This window comes from Micromys minutus (assembly GCF_963924665.1).
Source record: "Micromys minutus genome assembly, chromosome: 6".
Taxonomy (NCBI): domain Eukaryota; kingdom Metazoa; phylum Chordata; class Mammalia; order Rodentia; family Muridae; genus Micromys; species Micromys minutus.
In genome coordinates this window covers 20,194,647-20,218,910 of record NC_137975.1, presented here as the reverse complement: position 1 = coordinate 20,218,910, position 24,264 = coordinate 20,194,647, and the positions used below count along the sequence as shown (strand labels likewise).

At 40.5% G+C, this 24,264-nt stretch overlaps 2 protein-coding genes across 9 annotated transcripts in view; both read right to left on the bottom strand.

Annotated features, from left to right (window-relative positions):
* UBXN4 (UBX domain protein 4) overlaps window positions 1-7,115 on the bottom strand; it is a 28,932-nt gene extending 21,817 nt beyond the window's left edge. Inside the window, exons 1-2 of the mRNA XM_080917578.1 lie at window positions 6,730-7,115; window positions 1,234-1,336 (exon numbers count right to left, since the gene is read on the bottom strand). Coding sequence (XP_080773704.1) covers window positions 1,234-1,336; window positions 6,730-6,811 — 185 coding nt within the window. The 5' untranslated portion in view covers window positions 6,812-7,115. The remainder of the gene's footprint in view (window positions 1-1,233; window positions 1,337-6,729) is intronic.
* A 6,313-nt stretch (window positions 7,116-13,428) lies between these two features.
* Window positions 13,429-24,264, bottom strand: part of R3HDM1 (R3H domain containing 1) — a 72,691-nt gene continuing 61,855 nt past the window's right edge. For all 8 annotated transcript variants that reach the window (XM_080917800.1, XM_080917802.1, XM_080917804.1 and 5 more), the window contains 6 exons: window positions 23,340-23,443; window positions 22,627-22,799; window positions 19,577-19,721; window positions 15,987-16,069; window positions 15,524-15,608; window positions 13,429-14,766 (listed from right to left, as the gene is read on the bottom strand). In XM_080917800.1, coding sequence (XP_080773926.1) covers window positions 14,405-14,766; window positions 15,524-15,608; window positions 15,987-16,069; window positions 19,577-19,721; window positions 22,627-22,799; window positions 23,340-23,443 — 952 coding nt within the window. In that variant the 3' untranslated portion in view covers window positions 13,429-14,404. The remainder of the gene's footprint in view (window positions 14,767-15,523; window positions 15,609-15,986; window positions 16,070-19,576; window positions 19,722-22,626; window positions 22,800-23,339; window positions 23,444-24,264) is intronic.

The window sequence follows — 24,264 nt, the reverse complement described above, 5'->3', positions numbered from 1 at the left end:
ATAGTATCATTTAGAACAAAGTGAGTGATTCTAAAACTCAAAAAAGCAAGGTGGGAGAGTGGCTGAGCAGTTAAGAGAGCTTGCTGCTCTTCCATAATATTATAGTTAGATGCCAATACCCATGGGGTGGCTCACAACCACTTGTAACTCCACTTTGAGAGGACCTGAACCCCCTTTCTGGCCATGTACTACATGCATACGTATAGATTCAGGTGTGTGTACCTGTGAGCACGCGCACACGTGTATGCAACACACAAATAAGACATAAGCTAGATAGTTCAATAACTATAAAAAAGGTTTGCTTTATGCTATTTTGTCAATATGAAACAATGTAAGTGAATATTTTATAAGCTTACAAGTAAATTTCTGAACATTCATGTATTTAATGTATATGGGTACTTTGTGTATGTATGTATACCACATGTGTGCCTAGTGCTCACAGAAGCCAGAAGAGGACATCAGAGTCCCTGGAACTGGAGTTACAGGTTGTTTTGAGCCTCCATATGGGTGTTGAGAATTGATCAAGATCCTCTTGGAAGAGTAGCAGTGTGCTCAACAACTGGGTCACCTCTCCAGCCTGAACATGTTAATCCTTTTGTTTGTTTGTTTTTTGAGACAACATTTCTCTGTGTAGCCCTATATGTCCTGGAACTCAATTTGTAGATTTGGCTGACCTTGAACTCAAGCAGATCTGCCTGCTTCTGCCTCCCAAGTGCCAAAACTAAAGGCAGGTACCTCCACCGCCCAGCTTCATTGATTTTTATTTTTTTAATGATTTTTATATATTAGTGTGTATATGGGTAGGCATGGTATTCAGGTCAGAAGACAGATTGTGTAAGTTGGTTCTCTCCTTTCACAATGCATGATATGAAAATTAAACTCAGGTTGTCAGGCTTGGCTGACATTTTGTTTGCTGATCCTTTTTGTTAACCCTAAATCATAATCCTTGTTACATGATACATGGATGTTTGTTAGACAAGATAAACAAAAAAATTTTTTAGCAAGGTTTAATGATGAATTTGAAAACAGCAATCAGAAATTAAGTTCCCTTGAAAATATTAATTTTGAATTACAAGTTCTTTATAAAAAAGAATGTTTCCCATATACCTTAGTACCTTTGTTATCTATATGTATAAAATTAAAAGTCTTAATAGTCTCTAAGATATCATCATAGGTAACAACAAAAATTCATTACAAATTAAGAAGTAATGAGGCATTAGAGTGGAAATGTACCTTTTAGTATCAATTTTAATAGCAACAAAGTTGTTTGAGGATGCTTCTGTCACTTTTTCATCTTCCCAACTTGCAGCCATCTGTGAAGACTGCTCATCATCCCCTGTGAAAAAAATTCAAGGACTTAAGAACTTAAGGTCAGGATTCGTTAATTCTAAATTCCTTTCCCGGTGAAACCAGAATTCCAAATAAAATATAACCCACAAATATTTCTTTCCTTTCAGATTTTATTTTTGTGTATGAGTGTTTTGCCTTGCATGTATTTAAGAGTGTGTGCAGTGCTCTAGGCCAGAAAATGGATCTGGAACTCCTGGAAATGGAGTTATAGAGCTGTGAGCTGTTGTCACGTATGTGTTGGGAACCAAATTGGTCCTCTGCAAGAACGGCAAATGTTCTTTTCTTCTTTCTTTCTGTCCTTTCTTTTATACTGAGTCAAGGTCTCTATGTAGTCCTGAAACTTCCTGTGCAGACTAGGCTAGCCTACAACTCCCAAGAGTCCCAAGTGCTGGGATTAAAGGCATGCACTACCCCATTCAGCTTAGCAAGTACTTTACCAAATCTGAAAACTGATCTTTTTTTTTTTTAATTTTATTTATTATATATAAGTACACTGTAAAAGAAAAAAAAGTACACTGTGGCTGTCTTCAGACACACCAGAAGAGGGCATCAGATCCCATTACAAATGGTTGTGAGCCACCATGTGGTTGCTAGGATTTGAACTCAGGACCTCTAGAAGAGCAGTCAGTGCTTAACCACTGAGCCATCTCTCCAGCCCTGAAAACTGATCTTCTGAAGTCATGAAAGACAGTAAGTTCTCTTAGCTTATCCAGTCTCACTAGAATGTCTATTCTGACACAGCAACTGATTATCATGTAGCCAATATAACAGCAAGTGCTCTTAACCACTAAACCATTTCTCCAGTACCACTTAACACTTAAAAAAAAAAGCCCTTCTCTTTTTTATTAACTTTGTTATAAGAACATTGAACAGCAAAGCCTAAAACAGGTTACCCACCTTTTAATACACTATACATTTTAATTATCTTTGTCTACTGTCTTTCTCTCTCAACTAGAAAAAAAATATTCCACAAGGACAAAGACAGTTTTCCCTGCTATCTTAAGACTGAAGGTTTATGTAGTAGATATAAATCAATATCTCTCTCAGCACAGATTAAAATCTAGTGGTGCAAAAAACAAAATGAAAAACACCAAGCAAACAACAGCAACAACGCAGTTAACTGTCAATTACTTAAAGAAGTAATTGCTATGGAATGAGTGTGTTTGAATTTGGGAATATAGTTATGAGAAGACTGAGTTTGATTTCCAGCATATGAGAACACATATAAATAAGTAAAATCTAAATAAAATCCCTTTGAAGCCTTCTCTGAGATGGAATCCCTTTTTTTTTTTTTTTTTTTTTTTTTGGAGACAGAGTTTCTCTCTATGTAGCCTTGAATGTCCCAACTTTCTATATAGACCAGGCTGGCTTTGATTTCCCAAGTGCCTGGATTAAAGACTTGCAGCACCACATCGGTCTCTGAGGTGACATTTAAGGTAGAAAACAAATAGAATTGAGCCCATACCAGATACAGGAAAGTTTACCATGAAGAAAGAATGCATGTGTAGGGAAAGGTCTGTGTGGCAAGAAAAATAATAAACAATGGAGAACATGAGACAAATGAAACTGAAAAGCTAAGGAGGGCTACCCACACCACAGCTTATCTGAGAGAGTGCACAATGGTGACATTTAGCTAGAAACCCTGGGAGAGAATAACAAGTGAGGGCACTAAACATCTTTAGCCTTGAGTTAGACTAAGAAAGAGGCTGTGGCTTTTGTGAAGTTGGTGCCTCTCATTCTCTTACATATACTGGGTAAATTATGGTCCTAATTTCACATTCCCACTGGCGCTGTGTTTGTCACTCAGTCTTGTGATGGCAGCAATAGCTGAATCCAAGTCTCAGTGAGAAGCTTAATACAATTACCAGTTGCCATTGTCAATATCTTTAGTGTCTTATTTTTAGTCGAAATATTAACCACCTAAAGAAATCTCAATTGCTCAAAACAGCATCAGACATGAACAATTTTCAGCAAATACCACCGACTAGGCAGACATCTCTGCTTCAGGTCCTCTTTAGATTTTTTTCTACAGCACAACTTTCTTTACATCTTCCAGTTTAAACAGATACAATTGAAGATTCTTGTTAATTTGTCTGTAGTATTTCTAGTTTTTAGTACAACTCTACAATTTTGAAATTTTTATTTAATTATTAAATGAATAATATAATTCATAAAAACTATATTTTAAAAAGCCAGATGCAGTAGCCCATGCTTGAAGATATGTGGGAGGGCAAGGCCAGGAGAATTACTAAGCACAGGAGTTTGAGGATAGCCTGAGCAATAATAGTAAGGCCTCTAAAAATGTTAAAGAAAACAATCTCATAAAATAAAAACTTGCCTAAAACACTTTCTATAAAATTATTTTTAAAAGGTATTTTATGTATGTGTGGTCCTATATGTGCGTGCGGGCGTGCGTGCGTGCGTGCGTGTGTGTGTGTGTGTACTTATTTAAAATATCTTGAGGAGTGTGTGTATGTGGGGAGGGGAGAGGGAGATTTGGTGGAACTGGTGGAGTTGTGTGACTTGATTCTATGGTTCTAAGGTGTGAACTCCGTAGACAGCAATGCCATGTCATATCACATGTCAAAAGATTGGAGTTACTTATCTGTGAGGTGCTGCTGCTCTATGATCTCAGTGTCTATATATTCCTAGAGTAACACTCATCCTGCTTTGTGTTAAGATGACCTAGCTAAAACTCTAGAAAAGCTATCTTTATTTTGAGAGAGGGTAACGGACAGCCTCCACTGTTCATCCTTAACAGTATTTCTGCAAATGTTCAATAGTTGCTGATACTCTAAACATACATAATACCAGCTCACCTCAGTAAGGCTAACTGAGGAATGTGTCTATTCATAAAGCTCTGTGAACTGTAAGTCTTCAATTACTTCTACAGCTTTCCAATCTTTGTTAATCAAATCTAACACTTTAGACTAGAGGTACAGTTCATTTACTAGTGGGGTAGAGCAACTACCTGCATAAGTAAAGCCCCAGGCTTAGACCTACCCATTAAGTAACATTTTAGGAATTTTTAGTATTTTTTAGGAATGTTTAGGTACCATCAATTGCATATTCTGTTAAAAAAAACATGGATACCATAATCCTAAATCGTATTTCTCTATTGACTTATTTTACCACATAACCTACACAACTGTCACCTTCCTTTCTCTTCCTCTTCAAAACAGGGTTTCTCTGTTCAGCCTTGGCTGTCTTGAAACTTGGTAATCGAGGCTGGTCTTGAACTCATAGAGATCTGACTGCCTCTGCCCTTCAAGTGCTGTGATTAAAGGGAAGTACCACCACTACCACAATTCCCTTAACCCTCTCTGTCTCTGTGTCTCTGTCTCTCCTCTCCTTTCCCTCTCCCTTTCTCTCTCTCCAAGGTTTCTCTGTGTAGTAGCCCTGGCTATCTTGGAACTCCCTCTAGAGAGCAGGCTGACCTCAAACTTGGAGATCCGCCATCCTCAGCCTCCCAACTGCTGGGATTAAAGGTGTGTGCCACTCCTGCTCAGCTGTTTTTTTTTTTTTTCCCCCCTTAATGTCACCAGTTATGGTAGCACACACCTATAATTCAAACACTTGGGAGGCTGAAGCAGAAAGATAACTGTGAGTCTGGAACCAGCATACACTACAAAGTGAAGGTCTACATACCTTTGATCCCAGTACTTGGGAGGCAGAGGAAAAGGCAAAACTCTGTGAGTTCAAAGCCAGTCAAGGTTATACTGTCAGACCCTATAACCTTTCCCTCTCCAACATTGTTAAGATATAAATGTTAACCTGTTGAGGTTGCACAAGACTGTAATCACACTTGAGAGTGTCAAGTCATTACAGCCTGGGCTATAAGAAATTCTGTCTCAAAAACAAACAAACAAAAAACCCAACAACAAATAAAAACCAAAATCCCAGAAAACCAACCAAACAGTTTTTGTGAGCCTTTATGAGTTACTTTAAAACTCTGGACCTAAGTTGCTCAACTACAAAAACAGGACAATAAAATTTCTCCCCGCCCCCAGAACTATTTTGTGTGGAACACAGTTTAGAGAGATAGCTCAGTGGTTAAGAGCACTAACTGCTCTTTCAGAGGACCTGAGTTCAATCTCCAGCCCCATGTGGTAGCTCACAACCATACTAAAATCTCATAAGCCTCATGTGACTAATCTTACTGGATTATAAGACTAATTTATTAATTTAAAATATAACCTAAGTAATTTATACTCTTCTAGTCAACAGCAGGCACCAAGCTGAAAATTTAGCATAGTAAAACAGACATTTAAAATTTAATGCTCAAATTCATACTTCAGTCATTTTTCTTCACAGAGATGGACAAAGTTACGGAACTCCTAAAAGACGTGGGTCGATTATGAGTAATCTCTTACTAAACACAAGTGACTGAAGAAATACACTAAAGATTAATAGCTGTCACACAAACTGGTCCATGCACCAAGAATGTACAGACTATAGAAAGAGATGGTTGACTGCTAATATACAAGATTTCAGCAATAAAACAGGATACTATGGAACATACTGATCCAGAGCAACTCAGGGTAAATGAGTTAGCATATGTCTGGGAAAACTAGATTTTAGGTTAGAAGAATCAGGACTGAATGTGTATTTTCAAAACTATGTTAAAAGTAAAAAATGGAAAAAAAAAAGCCAACGTGTAATAAAGCAATTACTGCATCTTAGAGATCCCTCCGAGCTCTATGATAAAAGAGTGCCCATCTGTGGGCTCAAGTTTATGTTTCAGGAACATTCTAAGACATCAGGTGGTTTCTTTGTGGTTTACCGATGACACAGCTTTCTTGACAGCTCACAACTTTCTAGACCAAATTGTCTGCCTAGTGGCCTGTCCCAACCACATCTACACACCAAGATTAAAAGGTCCGAGTTGCCAGGAAAGGGGATCCTAGACGACCAAGGGGACACCAGGGTGGAGGTCGGGAGGGGGGTTCTGTCTGCGACAACCTGACTGCCAAGGCCTGCAGGGCGCGTCTCCTCGCGGGGTTCAGTGATTGGGGGACAGGGCCTGGACGCGCTTCTCACACAGATGCAGAGAGCTCACGCCGGAGTCCCAAACAGACCCCAGAGACACCCAGCGGCCCTGGGCCCGCCCGCGGCCTGCAGACGCCGCGGCTTGGCGTCTGGGTCGGCCCCGCAGCGGAGCAAGCCTGGAGCCATATAAAACCCTACTAGTCGGGAGAGGAGCCGAGTGGGCCCCGAGCAAACTCAGCGGACCCGAACAGATCAAGCGGACTGGGCGACAGGGTCTTAGGCTGTCGGAGCCCAGCCCACCGTAGCTCCTCCTGCCTCGCTCATTCGACGCTAACGAAAATCAAGGAAAAGCCAGAAGCACTATCAGTCTCAGGCCCTCTCCCCAGTCACCTGCCACGAACACCACGAAGACAGCGCCGCTCCTCTTCGCAGACGCGATGGCCGCCGGGATGGCGCCCTGGAACCACAGCATCGCTCCCCTCAGGCCCAGGCGCTCGCTCGGTGTGTCGTCGCCGCGGTAGCACAGCCGACCCCGCCCTCCTCGTTCTCTGGCCTCGTGGCCCCGGCAACCACCGGCTAGTTCGGGCCCTGGTCTGAGGACCCGGTTGGCCCTTCGCCCAATAGCCGCCCCCTGGGACGCGCACAGGAGCGCGCTAGCCAGGAAAAGCACGCCCCGGTGTCACGTGACCACACTCCGCGTCAGGGGTCGCGCGCCCCGGTGCCTTGTCTGCTAGGTAAGTCCGTGAGTGCGCGCCCCCGCGAAGCTTCAGGTTCCGACTCCGGGAAGTGGAAGACTCAGGAAGGATGACTAACCGCTACGGCACGTTGACGTCGCCTGCAGTGAGGCTTCCTGGGAATTGTAGTCTTCCGAGGCTTGTTTGTTTCCTTATGGAAAGGTAAACTGGTTTTCGAGGCATGAAGTAGTTAGTGAACGGGAGTAAATGTTGGGTATCGAGTTGCTATCACCCTCTGACTTTTGCAAGCAATCTGCCCCACAAAGAAATAAACAAGCATTAAAGGGGTTGACCTGAAGCCTTTGGTTTTTATTTACTTTTTATTTACCCTGTGAAAAAGATGGGATCCAGAGGGGCATAGTGACCCACACATTTAATCCCAGCAATCCGAAAGCAGAGGCCTGCCTATTTGTATGGAGCCCAGCTTGGTCTACAAGGTGAGTTCCGAGGACAGTCAGGATTTGTACAGAGACCTTGAATAAATAAACACCCGAAACAAACAAAAGAAAAAGACCGGCTAGAGGCACAACAGTGTTTTTTCCCCCACGAGTACAACGTAGCCCCGTTACCTGAAGGGAGGTAGTGGCAGAATGCTGTTTGGGGGATATAATGGGCATTTACTAACTGAATCACATTGTAAAACCTCCAACCACTATGCTCTTGAAACAACTTATTATTTTTAATTCTGTGAAGACAATCCTCCTGCCTATGCCTCTCAAGTGCTGGGATGAGAGGTGTGTACCATCTTGGATGGCTGTACTTAATTTGTATGAAAATCATGTAAAGAAAATATTTCTCTTCTATTTCCTTGAGTGAGAGAGGGATAAAGAAAGTTGACTATCTGGAGTAAAACCAACTTGCGTATAGGCCAGTAAGAAAACAAATTAATAAATATGTAAGGTTTATGGGTGTATACGAAATAAAAAAGGAAGATAAAAACATTTGCTAAAGTTCCTAGTGTTTGGTTTCAGACCTGGGGACTAGGGATCGAGGTGCATATTTTACATACCAAAGCAGACCTGGCTTCCCTGCTTCCCCCAGCACCCCTCAGTCCCTAGCTGGCATACCCTGTCCCCAACCTTGAACTCTCCAGTCCAGACGTTTTGGTGTCTCTCTTCTCTCTTTCCCCTTCCCTCCCTTTCTCTCTTATGCCCTCCTCTCCCTTTGGCAACTTCCTTGGTTTCAGTCCGTGGGCCCAGTGAACTCGCTGACCCAGAGCAGCTTCCCAAGAACCTGCCTTTAGTATAATCTAATCTGGTTTAAATTGGCTCATTTCTCCTAGCTTCCTTAAAAAAAAATTTTTTTTTTTTATGTGAACTACGACATCCCTCTTCTGCTTTGAGGGCAGATACAAGTGAATAATATAAACCAGCTTTAGTGTCAGGATGGGGAGTGATGACAAGAGGTAAACCCATCAAGTTGGAAACAGCTACCCCAGTTCATGAGCTCCTCCATTTCTTTCTGGCACAACTCTGAACAAATTTCCTAACCTCTTGACAGTTCAGTTGTTTCACTAGTCAACTGGAGCCATAAGGGAACCTGCTGTGTGATCACACAGAGACCCTTTTAAGTGTTCAGCAAGTACTTGTTACTTAAGTGGCAATTAAGTGCTTTACAGATTGTTTCTGAAAGCCTGTCTAAATCATGTTTAAGAAAATTGTGCATGTACATTTCAGAATTCAAAGTTTTGCACTTCTAAATCACTGAGCAAATATTTTGTTGAGGTCTTAGTAAATAAAATAGACAACCTGTCTCAAGGACTACATTCCTTTGACCAGTGGTAAGACATTAAGCAATAAACTGGGCAATTACTTGTGTAATTGCCACTGTAATAAATGGCAGAGAAGAGGAACTATGGGATATTTTAATTTACACTAAGTCATTAATTATAGTTTATCATAAATGGCTCTCACAGTAGGGCTGAAAGGCACCATTGTAGAAGTTGACTTCTTGAAGGAAGATAGTATTAAGTATGAACTGAGGGGCTCCATGGAGAGAGGCACCACGTTCAAAGGCACACGTTGCTCTTGCAGAGGATGTGAGTTCAATTCTGAGTACCTACATTAGGTGGCTCACAACATCCTATAATTCCAGCTGCAGATGATCTCACAAGTGCCTCCAGCCTCTGTGGACACTCGCATACATATGCACATATTACACACACACTTAAGAAAAATCACAGTTTTTTTTTTTTTGAGTTAAATTAACTGGAAAATGCCAGTAGAAAAAGAATAAATGTTCTGTGAAGAGTTCAGTTCACAGCCTCCTGCTATCTCCAGCCAGGCAGTCTAGCATCTTCTGACCTCTGTGGGCACTCACACACACAGGCACAGGGAAATAAAACTAATCTTAAAAAGCACACCAACCCAAACACGACCCTTGGAACTGGGGTTACAGGTATTTCAGAGCTGTCTTGTGTGGGTGCTGGGAACGGAACTGCAGTCCTTTTGACAGAGAAGCAGACACTCATAATGTCTAAGCCATCAGCCATCTCTTGAGCCCTCCTCCCCTTTGAGGATTAATAATGATGGAGTTATCAAGCATGATCAAACGTATCTGAATGTGGAGGGTGGCTGGTAAGAATACTGAGGGTAAACAGACCACTCAGGAGGAGCCTAGTGCCAAAGAACACTTTAGCCCCCAGTTCTTTCCCACAACACTGACGAGGGTTAAATTAAGACGATTAGCTAACTACTCCAGCTCATTTATCTGCATTTCTAAAGATAACTTTTGTCATGAATCTACATTTGACTTTCACTCCATTTGTAGTCGGATTACTCAATATTTACTGGTCAGGAGATGATGGACTGTAAAGATAGAGGACCATATCTGGGGTTTCTAGGATGACACTGTCTGATACCATTTAGAGTTCTGGTCCAGGAGCCAGCATGCCCACCTGAGCACCGGAACACACGATTGAAGAGACCCGAGTTGTCCTTTGGCTTGTACAAGTTACACCCACATTAAATAATGAAAATTTTAAAGATGTTCTGAGCTAGGGTGTATAGAGGTATCAAAGGGAGAAATACCTAACCTCTGTATACACATTCCACTTGAACCTCAAAATAATTGAAGCCAGGCATGGTGGCTCAAGCCTATAATCACAGTTCCCAGAAGACAGGCATGATGGTAGTAAAAAGTTCTACATAGAGTCTGTTCTCAAATAACTATAATAAAATGGTAATCCTGGACCAGAAAGATGACTCATTTGTTAAAGGCACCTGCCACCATGCAGTTGAAGATAATCTTGAACTTCTGATCCTCTTGTCTTCATCTCCTAAGTGCTGGGGTTACAAGTATGTGCTATCATGCCTGGCTTATGTAGCACTTGTGGATAGAAGGGCTTCATGCATGCTGGGTAACCTTGATCTCTACCAATTGAACAGCATCTCTGGCAGCTCCCAGCATCAGTACTCTTGAGCTGAGGGTCAATATTAGGAAATACTAGCAATAAAGAATAACGATACAGAGTTGGAGAGATGGCTCAGAAGAGCACTGACTGCTCTTCCAGAGGTCTCAGTTCAATTCCCAGAAACCACATGGTGGCTCACAACCATCTGTAATGGGATCTGATGCCCTCTTCTGGTGTGTCTGTAGACAGCTACAGTGTACTCATGAGTAGATAATTTAAAAAAAGATGGGGCAGCTCTGAGGTGACTTATAGGTTGGTAGTATGATGGTGTGGGCACTCTGGCAAGGGATGATTAGTGGGAATGACAGAGCAGAATAGCACAAGGTTTCATCATAAATCATGTGTTTTGAATGGTATTAAGACCCAAATAGATTCTTAATGAAAATTCCCACATATTTTAGAATATAGGTGATGAAAACCACAGGAAGTGAAATCAGAGATTATATGATTCAATCCAAGTATGTTAACGTAGTATAGGATAAACTGGCTTCTATTGTTCTGACCACAACACATGACTAGTTTTAGGTCTAATCTCTTTGAGAGTTTCATGAACTAAATAACAGAGGATAGATAACCTTAATTCTAAATTCTTGTGTGTTCACAATCTGAGTGCTGGAATCACAGTTGTGTACTGTATTGACCACATTTTAATTTCTTCAAACTTTGTGGGACATAGTTTAGCAACATATCAATGAATAAATTTTTAAATTACATTTATCTCTTCATGTGTGTATGTATTGCAATATGGGGAACATGCCTGGCATGGTATTCATGTGGAGGCCAGAGGAAGTTTGTTCAGTCCTTCTTTATTTTTTTTTTAAATATTTATTTATTTACTTATTTATTAAATATTTATTTATTTACATCTCTCCAGCCCCTTGTTCAGTCCTTCTACTGTGAGTTTTCTTGTGAAGTCATTAGTCAAAGATGGTGGCAGGTGTCTTTAACTAATGAGTCATTTTGCTGGTCCATGATTATCATTTTATTTTTGAGACAGCCTTATTTGTAGACCAGGCTGGTATAGAACTTTTTTGACCACCATCATGCCTGTTTCCTGAGAGTTAATTTGAGTTTCAAGTGAAAAGAATATACAGAGTTTCTGCCTGTCCAGTGTTTATCCTTTTGCCGTGTGACCCGATTTCAGTCTTCCTGAGGATGGTTGCTCTCAAGTCTATGGAGGCTTTACTTGGTGACAACACCTTTTTCCCTTTTTTCAAAAAGCATATGAGCAAGTACCCCCCCCCCCGCCCGGCCTTTTTTATTTGACCATAATATACTTGATACAAGTCAGACCAGAAATAAATTCCAGGACCTCATGTAGCCCAGGCTGTCTTCCAACTTGCCAAAGATAACCTTCTGGTTCTTTTGCTTCTATTTTCCAATGCTGAGATTATGTGTGTGTACTATCATATTTGGTTTATGTGGTGCTGGGGATCAAACCTAGGGCTTGCCAAATGTTAAGACAAGCATTGTCTTATTTACTTAGCTTATGTACTCAACCAGGAGGACTTTGTGTGTGTGTGGAGGTCAGAGGGCAACTTGTAGGAGTCAGTTTTCTCCTTCCGTGACATGGACGCTAGAACCAACCTCCTTCCCAAGCGCTCTTACAGACATTATGGACATTCACTTTGAACACGTGGTTTAAGGCTTATGTTAAACAACTAAATTTGCTAAGTAATAAGAAAACTGAAACTTTACTTGGCTAATAATTTTATCAGCTTTATTGTTTCCTCTCTCTGTTCATAAAGAACTACTTTGATCACTTTATTGTTTTCTGCCTCAGGTTTTTCTGTAATTCCCTTATGGCCTTTCTATCTCTGTGCCCCCCACGCCCCAAAAATAAAACAGTCCAAAATGAATTGGTTTAGAAATAATCCAGAGGGCTGGAGAGATGGCTCAGTGGTTAAGAGCACTGACTGCTCTTCCAGAGGTCCTGAGTTCAAATCCCAGCAACCACATGGTGGCTCACAATCATCTGTAATGGGATCAGATGCCCTCTTTTGGTGTCTGAAGACAGCTACACTGTACTTATATATAACAGATAAATAAATCTTAAAAAAAAAAAGAAAGAATCCAGAGAAAACCACTATGCTGCCTAAGCTGACGGAGCACAGTGGAGTATTAAAATGCAGCCGCAGCAGTGGTGGTGCATGCCTTTAATCTTAGCACTTGGGAGGCAAAGGAAAGGGGATCTTTGGGTTTGAGGCCAGCCTAGTCTACAGAGGGAGTTAGGACAGCCATGGCTACACAGAGTAACCCTATCTTAAGAACAACAAAACTAAAACCAACCAACCAACCAACCAACCACCAAGCAAGCAGCTGCAGTTTTATGCTGGTGAAGACTGACAGGTTGAATGTGTGAGTAGAAGCCTTAAGCTTTTTTTTCAGTGTCAGATCTCAAAGCTTCAAGAATTCCATATATGGCCATTGTGGATGAGTGGGGTACCGGACCATGAAGACCATCTTCACAGACCTTCTGCTGAACCTCTACTGAGGTCTGATGTTGAGAACTCAACATGTTTTGTGAAGTAGTGTGGAATATGCTGCCTTGACTTACATCAAGCCCACAGGACTAATGTGTTTTTATTCTGAATCTATTTCCTCTGGTCACAGACCACACATTCCTCCATATTTGGATCAGGAAAACAGTAAAAACAACAGCAACAGAACTTTCCTTAGCCTGAAGGAGAGGCCAGTCAGATTCTAATTTGTTGCCAGCTACGATGGGAATTATTTCCTCTTACCACTTTGACATCATAGGAAAGCACACTGTGGTCACAGAAGTCTGGGTGGTGGATCTCTCCTCCTTTCATGGATTTTAGGGATTGATGTGCAACAAGTGCTTTCACCACCTTACCACTCCCTTAAGTGCCACCCTACCAGTCCCTAAGCACATTTCTAATTAAAAAAAAAAAAAAAAAAAAAAAAAAAAGACAAAGTGGGTCTACATTTGTAAACATTTATTCTCTTGAACTGAAAAAGGCTTGCATCAGCACATTGTACAGCCTTGCAAAATTACACAGAAATTGAAAATAAGGTTTCTTGTTCATAAGTGCAATGAATCTTTGATGTCCAGTCATCCGCTGCAAACAATGAAAACAAAATTTAAACCACTTAAGAAGTTCTCACCACTCATCAAGTGCATTTCCTCAGGAGACAAAATTTCCAAGAGGACAATGCTGACGAGTGGCATTTAGTTATTGGAAGGACACTTAAAAAAAAGTGGAACAATTTTCCTGCCTAGGATGATTCCTATTTCTTTTTAACCTAAGTGGTTTGATTAAGAGGCATTGAGAACATAATTTACCTTACACTTAACGGCCATACTACCTAAATGAAGAAGAAAGGACCCTGTAGGGGAGTTTTGGATTTCCTGGAAATTTTCTGTGTTTAGCAGTTCAGTGGAGGAGTAATTGTTTATTTGTGGGTCTCTGTAGCACCCTCAGCACCCCCAGGATAGTTTTGACATGGTTTTGACTTGGTTATTCCATTCCTGCATTCTTTTTCTCCCAAAGTCTGAGATGTTTCACACTGTGCTGGCTGCGAAAAGAAATACAGGCTATAACTGGTTATAATCACTTTGAAGAATAATTTGCTGTACAATAGAGCTTTGGATCTGATACAAGAATTCAGAAATATAAAACAAAATAACTATAAAAGTTAGGAGGCATCTGAACAGCATTTCCTTAGAAAAAGCTGCTAACTCTGTATCATTCCTGTGTGGATTCCTACAGTCACTGGGGTGAAATGGGTATCATCCCCTCCCTTTACTGGGTCCCTGGACTTTCTTCATCCAAAAGCTGTAACATATGGCCAAACATCCCAGGAGTCTCTATATTACATACGCTCCACTTAACAAGCCAATTAGATGGGAGAGGGCAGGGAATTATAGAGTGAGGGTCCAAAGGTAGCGGCTGGTTTACTGAGAACTCGCCCTTTCCAAGATGTGGAAGTCGTAGTGCTTCTTGCTCATTCTCAGCTTAAACTTGTTCACTGAATGGATCTGCTTCTTCAGTGCACTCTGTGCAGCTGAAATGGAGGGGAACGTAGCTAGGACAGTGTACGTAGAGGCCAGGTCACTGGGTTTAGAGCGCTCGGGGTTGACAGTGTTATCCCCACTACCACAGCAGAGAGGATGACGACGTAGCTGGGGCTGAGACTGGGGGTCCCGGAGCCATCGGATCTTGGCGCCAATTTTAAAGAGTTCCCCAAAAAGCTTCTCAGCTTCCATTCGAGTTATTCCGTCTGGTAGTTCTGTGATTTCCAAGACCTTGCCGACAACTAGCAAAAGAGGTGAGAGAATCAGTGCCCACTACAAGAGAGGTGGGACCACATATTGCTGCCCCACATGACACAGGAAACAACATTCTGACATATAGACTCACATCTCCATTACTCTTTAAATCATTCCAATTCAGCATTAAGTGCCAAGGTACTAATCTCAGCCTTTACTGTGTGGACTAAGCAGTGTGGTTTTCTCTAGACCAGGCCAGCTTGGCAAACTTTTCTGACTTTCCCATGTGAAGTAAAGATAACAGCACCCACCCTTATGACCCAAGGCTGCTTAGCAGAACTGCTAAGGCAAAACATCATACCAAAGACAACTAACTCCTTCTTCGCTGTCTGCCTTCCACTGGTATGAGACTTTCTCTACCTGCTGCTCTCAGGCACATTTTTACCCTGTGACCCTCTTTATACACCCTCACATCTTATCTAAGACCCTGAAGGTGGAGATAGAGTAATTTCTAGAGACTTTCGTTTTTTAAGAACTCTACAATAGGGGCTGGAGCGATGGCTCAGCGGTTAAGAGCACTGACTGCTCTTCCAAGGGTCCTGAGTTCAATTCCCAGCAACCACATGGTGGCTCACAACCATCTGTAATGGGATCAGATGTCCTCTTCTGGTGTGTCTGATGACAGCTACAGTGTACTCATATGCGTAAAATAAATAAATAAATCTTTTAAAAAAAGCTCTAGAAGAACAGAGCCCATTCTTGTGCTGTGGTAGTGAGGTGGTATGACCTCATCCACGGACATACCTGCTTCTCCTGCTCCAAGGTCTGTAGATGCAGCTTTCTTAGCTTGTCTACGTCCTCGGTTCCCATGCCTGCTTCCAGACTGACCCTGGAAAAGCAGGAATAGTTGCAAACTAAGTTGTGCTATTTGAAGATATAGCAGCACACCTAAACAAACTTTGGGTTTTGTACTTAAGCATAAATTAAACCAGTGCCAGGCTGGATTCTGCTTTGTAACACTGGACTTTGAAACTCTGGCATTCATTAGGACATTCCCTACAAGCTGTCTTTCAAATAAGCAAAACTCTCATTTTTTGGTATAAGTAACAAAGAACTATTTAGACAATTGTCACCCTGTCCCTTGCTCTGCTCTGCACTGGGACGGTGCTAGCAAGCATCAGCAGTTGGCTTTAGCATCTCTGATATCTTAAAAAAGAGTAAAGGTATTCAGCAACAAAGCTTGTGGAGTAGGAACTGCCTGTCATACCTGTTGATGTGGAATGTGTCCATGCAGAAGAGTAGGAGGGTTGTACTGCAGGGGCTGACCAAGCAGTGGATACCTGGCATCTCCTGAAAGTCATTAAAAACACTTTTCATGGTTCCCTCTTCTTGGCTGTAATGTACTTACCAGAGTTTGCTAAACTGTTCAGGAAGAAGATAAACATAGAAAACATACTTGGTGGGAAACAAAGGTAATAGATGTTTTTAAAACTGTTATTTGTGTGTTTGTATGTGTGTGCATGCAAAATAAACTGTGGGTGTGTGGAAGAAGAGGACAACCTGTGGACATTCACTTTCTCCTTCTATCACATGGGTTTTGGGGATTGAATTTAAGAGTCATTAGAATTGGTGGCAAGTTCCTTTAACTTCTGAGCTATCTCAGCCAGACTTGGCTGGCCTCAAACTAGAGATCTGCCTACCTCAGCCTTTCTAGTGCTAGAATTAAAGGTGTGCACTACCACCACCTTTTATTTATTTATTTTTTCATAAATGAAAAATGTTGCTTAAATTCTTCAAAGGGTCAGTGTAAACTTCTGAAAAGTGAAAACCTGTCAACAGGATTGTGGAAAAGGATTGAGTGGTAGGAACAGAATAGGAGAAGGGATGGAGAACCTATATTGTATTCTTATGTAGACCAAGCTCAAAGAAACCTGACTGCCTGGCATAAGAGTTGGGATTAAAGGTACACACCACAAATGGCCAAGTTATTTCTTAGTTCTGTGTGTGTTTGTCTGTGCACAGGAGTGCAGGTGTCCAAGGGGGCTTGAGGATGGTGTTATGTCCCCTAAGCTAGAATTATAGGAGGTTAGGAGCTGCTCAATATGGGTGCTGGGAACCAAATTCAGGTCCTCAGTAAGAGCTCCTTTTAACTGAGCAGCCATCTCTCAAGCCCCATCATTTCCTTAAAAAAACTCCATCTATTTATTTATTATTTACTGCATGGGTGCCCATGCACTTTTCATAAAACAAGTGTGGAGATCAGAGGACAATCCTCAGAGACAGTTCTTTCCTTCCACCATAAGCATCTGTCCTGGGAATCAAACTCAGGTTGTCAGGCTTGGCAGCAAGTCAAGTGTCCTTATAAATGAAGCAATTTTGTCAGCTTTTCACTTAAGAGTTTGTAAAAAATAAATTTAATTATGTGTACATGTGTATGTGTGTAGGCATGTACACAAGAGAGCAGGTGTCCCAAAAGACCAGAAATGCTGGATTACTTTGTCAGTAAGATGATAGGCAGTTGTGTGCTGTTGGATTTGGATGTTTAGAACCTTACTCAGATGTTCTGCAAGAGCAGTCTGTACTCTTAATCATTAGCCATCTTTCCACTGACTTTTCAGCCATGTCCATGGATTATTTGTTTTTTGAGTTGGGTAGTAGTGGCTTATACCTTTAATCCCAGCACTTGGGAGGCAGAGGCAAGCAAATCATGGAGTTCAAGGTCAGTCTGATCTAAAGAATGAGTTCCAGGACAGCCAGAGCTACTGAGAAAAACCCTGTCTTGAAAGACAAAACAAACATACCAAAAAAAAAAATATCAAACCAAAACAAAACTAGAGGCTGGCAAGGCAGGAGAGACAGTTCAGAGGTAATGAGCACTGGCTTTTCTTCCAGAGGACCTATATTCAATTCCCAACACCCACATCACAGCTCAAAATGTCTGTCAATCAAACCAGGGGATGACACCCTCATACATATAAAGGCAAAACTCCAATGCATAGTATATAAAAACCAACAAACAAAGAAACAGGAAACAGGGGCTAGAGAGAGAACTCAGCAGTTAATACAACTGGCTGCTTTTCTAGAGGGCCTGTGTTCAATTCCCAGCACCACATGGTGGCTCACACCAATCTGTAATTCCAGTTCTAAGGGATCTGACTCCCTCTTCTGACCTTCACAATCACCACAGACCTGTGTGGTACATTTAAATACTATTTAAATAAAATAGTATTACATATATAAATTTATAAGTATTAATTACATATAGACATTTTCAAAGTAGATAGATTAAGTTCACACCCCTACTGATAAAATAATAATGGATGAAATATTTTAGTTTTATAAAGAAGAACAAACAAGTCATCCTGGTAATTCTACCACTTCTGATATTTTGGTGCATATATATTTATATAACTTTGTTATATAAGTGTGCTCATTTTTGCTGTGTATATACTGTATCCCTCTTTTAAAAAGTGAGTTAGATTTATCATGCAATAAAGATGGATATTTAAAGGGTTGTATTCGGTGAATTCAGACAGTAGTACCTCTCTGTAATAACGACTATAAAAAGAGCAAAGGGTATTTGCATTCTTCCAAGGGTTAGCCTCAATAATTTTGCCATCTACCTCTACATACATCTTACTTCTAACACTTTCTGACTTCTCATTTACAGATTGGATGAACTTGCTGTAGGCAAATCTTGTATCATTAGAATCATATAACACACCTTCTTATGTACCTGGATTTCTGTTTAAAACAATACATTAGATTTATATATATATATATATATATATATATATATATACATACACACACACACACACATATAAAATACATTCTGGGCAATATATAATTTAATCATGTCCAGTTTGAGCGACGTTCTCTGTGAATGTTCTTGACTTGATGTGTGAATGCAATTCATTTTCCTTCTAGCTAGGAGTGGGGTGGCTAGGCTATGCAGCAAAAGATTAACAAGAAGCTTCTTCTACTTTCTCTGAAGTGCCTTTCTTCTTTTCTATTCTTACCACCAACATGTACTTTCCGTGTTGACAATCCTTTCGGTCATAGTTATCCTAGTGGCCACAAAACAGCAACTCATTCTCATTCTTTCTTTTTTAAAGGTTCATTTCTTTATCATACACTGTCTTCAGACACACCAGAGGAGGGAAATCAAATCCCACTACAGATGGTTGTGATCCACCATGTACTTGCTGTGAATTTAACTTAGGACACGTGGAAGAGCAGCCATTGTTCTTAACCGCTGAGACATCTCTTCAGCCCCCTCATTCTTGTTTTAACATAAAATTTCTACAATATAAAATGTCTCTAGCAATTAACTATATTAAGTCAAAGGCTTTACGGAATTCTGTATACTGGCTTTTACAAAATATTTTACAAAATCGTGCTGGGAACATTTTCCCAGTTAATAATTCTTTGTTTATAAAAAATTATGTGCATATCTGTGTTTCAATCTGCTATGAGTGAATACCTTTCTTTATTCATAGAGCAGGGGCACAATAAACTTTGTATAAATGCTCACTGAATCAATTTCTTAATAAATAAACTATACACTCAGAACAAATAGAAATCAGTGTGCATGATTACTATGAAGGAATGAATTAAAATCATTATTAAATTCCTAATCAAGCATTAGCACCAAGTCTGACAACTTGAGTTTATCCCTGGAACTAACATGGTAGAAGGAGAAAACGGATTCCTGGAAGCTATCCTCGGACTTTCACATGTGTGCACATGCATACAAAATAAACAAATGAATGCAGCTACACAGAGAAGAGTGACAGGTGCCATCAGGATGGTTTACAGTTCTCTGAAGCTATGAGCAGTTTCATGAGCACTTACCCTGCCCAGGAACAAAAGGTCTGGCAAACTGGGACATGATGGACAGTGGTGGTCCTGAGGGACGGATGGTCTTCAGGGTAGATAGCTGAGCTGGTGCTGGTGACTGCACTGGAGAAAGGATGGGGCTGCTGAGCTGAGGGCTGTGCTGCAATCACAGCAGAAAGAGGGGAAATTAGGTCACACTTGGGGTAGGCTGTTGGGAAACTTCCTTTTGGAAAAATTTATTATTCATTGAATTATAAATTGATACTTGTTAAAAAGTTAAAGTCATTATGAAAAATTAGTATGCACTCACACATCATTACTGTTCAAAAAAAAGAATGGAGTATAATATGTTTGGAACCTGCTTTGTAACATGGGAATAATGTTGCTATTTTTTCAAGAAGTATATATACCTATCTCATTCTTTTCTAAACTAAATGTTTATAAATTTAATTCAAAATAATTTCATCCAAATAGATACTGAGAGTCACTAATGAACAGTGTTTATAAATTCCTGTTATTTTGTGGTGGCGGTATTTATTTTTTATTATTATTTATTTATTTACATCCCAAATTCTGCCCTTCCCTGGTCCCACTTGCAGAGTTCCAGAGTTCCTTCCCCTAGCCCCCTCCATGTCCTTTGCCTCTGAGACGGTGCCCCCCATATTCCTCTCCCCCTGCCACACAAGGCAGCCCTCTACATATGCACTGAGGGCCTAAGACCAGCTCAGGGACGCTTTCTGGTTGGTGGCTAAGCCTCTGCGAGCTCCCAGGGTTCCAGGTTACTTGACAGTGTTGGTCTTCCGATGGGTTTGCTGTCTCCTTGAGGGCTTTCTTAGATTTCTTTTGATTAACAACTCTTGTGAAAATATTTATTACTTGTGCCATCTCAGGTATGTTAATGTTCTCTGCAGACTGAAATATTTCTCTAGTATCCTCTGGAAATCAGGGGCTATTTTCATGGGCCTGCTTTTATGTGTAACTGTCTTCCTCTCTTATAATATCCTTTATTTGTTTTGAAAGAGGTTTTTGCTATGTAGTTGCTGACCTGGAACTTACAATGTATGCCAGGCTGGCCTTCAATTTTTTTCTACCTCTGCTTCTAAAGTGTTAATATTATAAGCACCACACCTAGTGCACCACACAGGTCCGAGGAGAATGTCGTATTCCCCAGAACTGGAGTTACAGATGGCTGTAAACCAACATGTGGGTGGAAAACAAACCTCGGTCTTCTGCAACAAAACCAAATACTCTTAACTGCTGAGCCACTTGTGAGACCCATGCTAGGACTGGAAGGGTGGGAGGGGATGAAGGGGTGTCTTAGCAGTTAAGAGCACTGGCTGCTCTTCCACAGGTCCTGAGTTCAATTCCCAGCAACCACACGGTGACTCACAACCATCTGTAATGAGATCTGATGCCCTCTTCTGGTGAGTCTGAAGAAAGTGACTCTGTACTCACATACATAAAATAAATAAATCTATAAGAAAAAGATAAAGTAGGAGAAAGAATATTTTAAGTATATGTGATAAAATTATAGCTAAACAGACAATTTATGTTTAGGTTTGCTCATAAACTATAAATGGCCATTAGATAGTAAAACTGTTTATTTCATTTGGTGTCTTACAGTTGTGTGTGTATGTGTATGTCTGTGTGTCTTTGGAAATTGGGTTCAGAGCCTCATGCATGTACTTTGGCACTAAGCTTAAACCCTGATCTTAAAGTACTTCATGTTTTAAATTGGGGAAGTTCAGTGAGACAGAACTTAAAATGTTTATAGATATATCTAGTTGCAAGTTTTCTTAAGAGTTTCTGGGTTATAGTATAAATTGGTACAGCTCTTTCTGGAATGCCAGGTGGTAACATTTTCCCGTTTTTTCAAAACACACAAGGTACAAAACCTGAACCACAAATCCACTTTTGGAATTTTGTCCACTAAAAAATGGTATAACAAGCCATTCACAGTGGTCATACATGCCTGTAATTTCAGATCTCAGGATGCTGAGGAAGGATAATCATGAGTTCAAAACCAGCCTGGATTTGAGCCTCTATCTTGAGGAAAAAAAACAAAAGTCAAAATAATTGATCTTCAAAATGATCTTTATAGAATTGGGTCTTCTAAGACATCAGAATTTTTAAAAGAAGTTGTACCAGCTAAGATAGTGCTGAAGCACCATAGTGGCTCAGACTCATGGCAGCTATGATTACAGTCTGAATTCCAGAATCAAAGGGGATGTTACTGCCTCTCTTCTGTTACAAAGAACCTTGTTGAGACATTTGTCAAAACTGAAAGATCTCTGTAGTCTGGAGGTAGTATTAGACTATTGATGTCTTTGATGATTCAGTGAAGAGCACTTGCAGAGGACGTGGGTTGGGTTCCTAGCACCTACATGGCAGTTTACAACTGTCTGTAACTCTATTTCAAGGGGTTCTATGCCCTCTTCTGACCTTCATAGGGACCTGGTATACACACAGCACTTTACATACTTGTGGGCCAGACACCCACATACACTATGAAACAGAAAAGGTCACTGTTTTTAGGACATAGACAGGAAGATGTAACCTGGGTGTGGTGGTTTGTGCCTGGAAACAGCACAAAAGAGACAAAGTTGGGAAAATCAGCAGTGAGTTTGAGGCCAGTCTGGTCTACACATTGAATGTGAGGGTAGCCAGGACTACAAAGTAACACTGCCAAAAAGCAAACAGTACCATTTAGAAAACATGGGAATCATTTGCATTATAGTCACTATTGTGACTATTTTCAAACAATAAAATAAGGCTATAAAAGACCTAATTTTAAAAGTTGGAAATTAATAATATTTGAATTTTGATATAAATGTCTGGATGAAAAGAATGTTCAAATGTCTCTATTATTCTTAGGATTTCATATTCAATGTTAAGTCATGGTATGTGATGAAAATGTTTCTAAATAACAAACCAAGCTATAAGTAGTGGTTTATGCTTTTAATTTTAGGGAGGCAGAGACAAGCAGATCAATGTGACTTCCAGACCAGCCAGGACTATACAGTGAGGCCCCAATTCAAAAACAAACAGGTAACAGACTATCTTACCTGGACAATATTATCCATGTTGCTAAATTCCATACACTTCTGCCCTCTCTGATGGTCACAGTAGTATTTGTTTTGTTTCCACTGTGGGGGTGAGTGCGCCCGAGCCTGTGGATTATTTGGTAGGTTGAGCTGCATCATCACCATTCCTCCACCAGGTGGCTGCTGAGGCACAGCTGGAAATGAGGAGAATTAGCACACTGAGACCAGCCCATTTTAACAACCCTTATTCAGAACACTAGGAAAACAGCATTAGCTCCACATCTCCGAATTGGTTTTTACGACTATATATACAAGTCAGATTTAAGTTCTAGTGAGACCTGCAGAAGAGTCATGCCCGAGTGAGCCTGGCTCATGTATCTAACTAGTATGAACTTACTTCAAACAAACAAAGTCCAAATCGTCAAGAAAACAAAAGCAAACAAACAACAACAAAACCTTCAAAAAAAAAAATCAAAAATAAAAAGCAGGAATCCTTTAGAACTAAACATCTTGAAGGACCTAGTAGATAGAGAACAGAAAGAAAGGGGGGGTGGTAATGAGGGCAGAAGAATGAACCTAATATTCGAAAAGGAAGGAGGGAGGTGCATGTGACAACTTGACTCAACACAGGACATGAGACATTGTGGTGCATGTCACGCCCAGCCATCAAGAGCCAGTCAGCCATCCTCAGTGAATGAGCCATGACCCCCCATCAGCTGTCTAGGCATACAGACCTGCACATTGGTGGCCTTGGAGCTGTTGAGAACTGCATGGTGATGTGGTTCGAGGAAATTGTACTTGTTCTGACCCTGGATGTTGTAAGTAACCAACTGCAGAGCTATAGGGTAAAAAAACAAACACAGAAAACAGCACAATGAGATGCAGGTGACCAAGGAGTCTTCAGAATAAACATTACTCCAAATTTATTTAAATGGGTATATTTTTCATATTGGCTGACAGAAGCCAAACCTAATTTAACTATTCTCTGAACTGTGATCACTCAGTAAAAACTACTTTATATTCACAACACTTACCAAGACACTGAAAACATATGTCAAAATCCCACCACTGAAAATTTTACAAATTATCCTAACCTTTCTTTATTACGAAAGGGAAGGGAGAAATTTAATTAAATTAAAATCTTAAAGAAAAAAAGAAAGAGAAAGGAAAAAAAGAAAGAAAGAAAGAAAAAAAAAAAGAAAAAGAAAAAAAAAAGGGACAGGACGGGCAATTTGACAATAATTAGACTCAGAAGAAAATGTCATTTCTTGAAAAACCTAGTAAGCCAGGCAGTGATGGCACATGCCTTTAACCCCAAAACTTGGGACGCAGCAGCAGGCAGATGGAGGGCAGCCTGGTTTATAGAGTGAGTTCCAGGATAACCAGGGCTTCACAGAGAAACCCTGTCTTGAAAAGAGCAACCGCCCCCCCCCCCAAAGAACAGAATACAAAATACAAAACTAACAAGTAGTGAGAATAAAGACAACAAATCTGACATATTTTAACAAAACAGAAGCCAATTAGATAAAAACAAACACACAAACAAACACAATAGAACAAAAACACCAACCCCAAGTTGTTGAAATACTGTGAATGGCATTTCTAGTCAAAGTCTATGGCTTTATTATAAATCTTCAAAGTTTTCTCTTTTAGCAAATG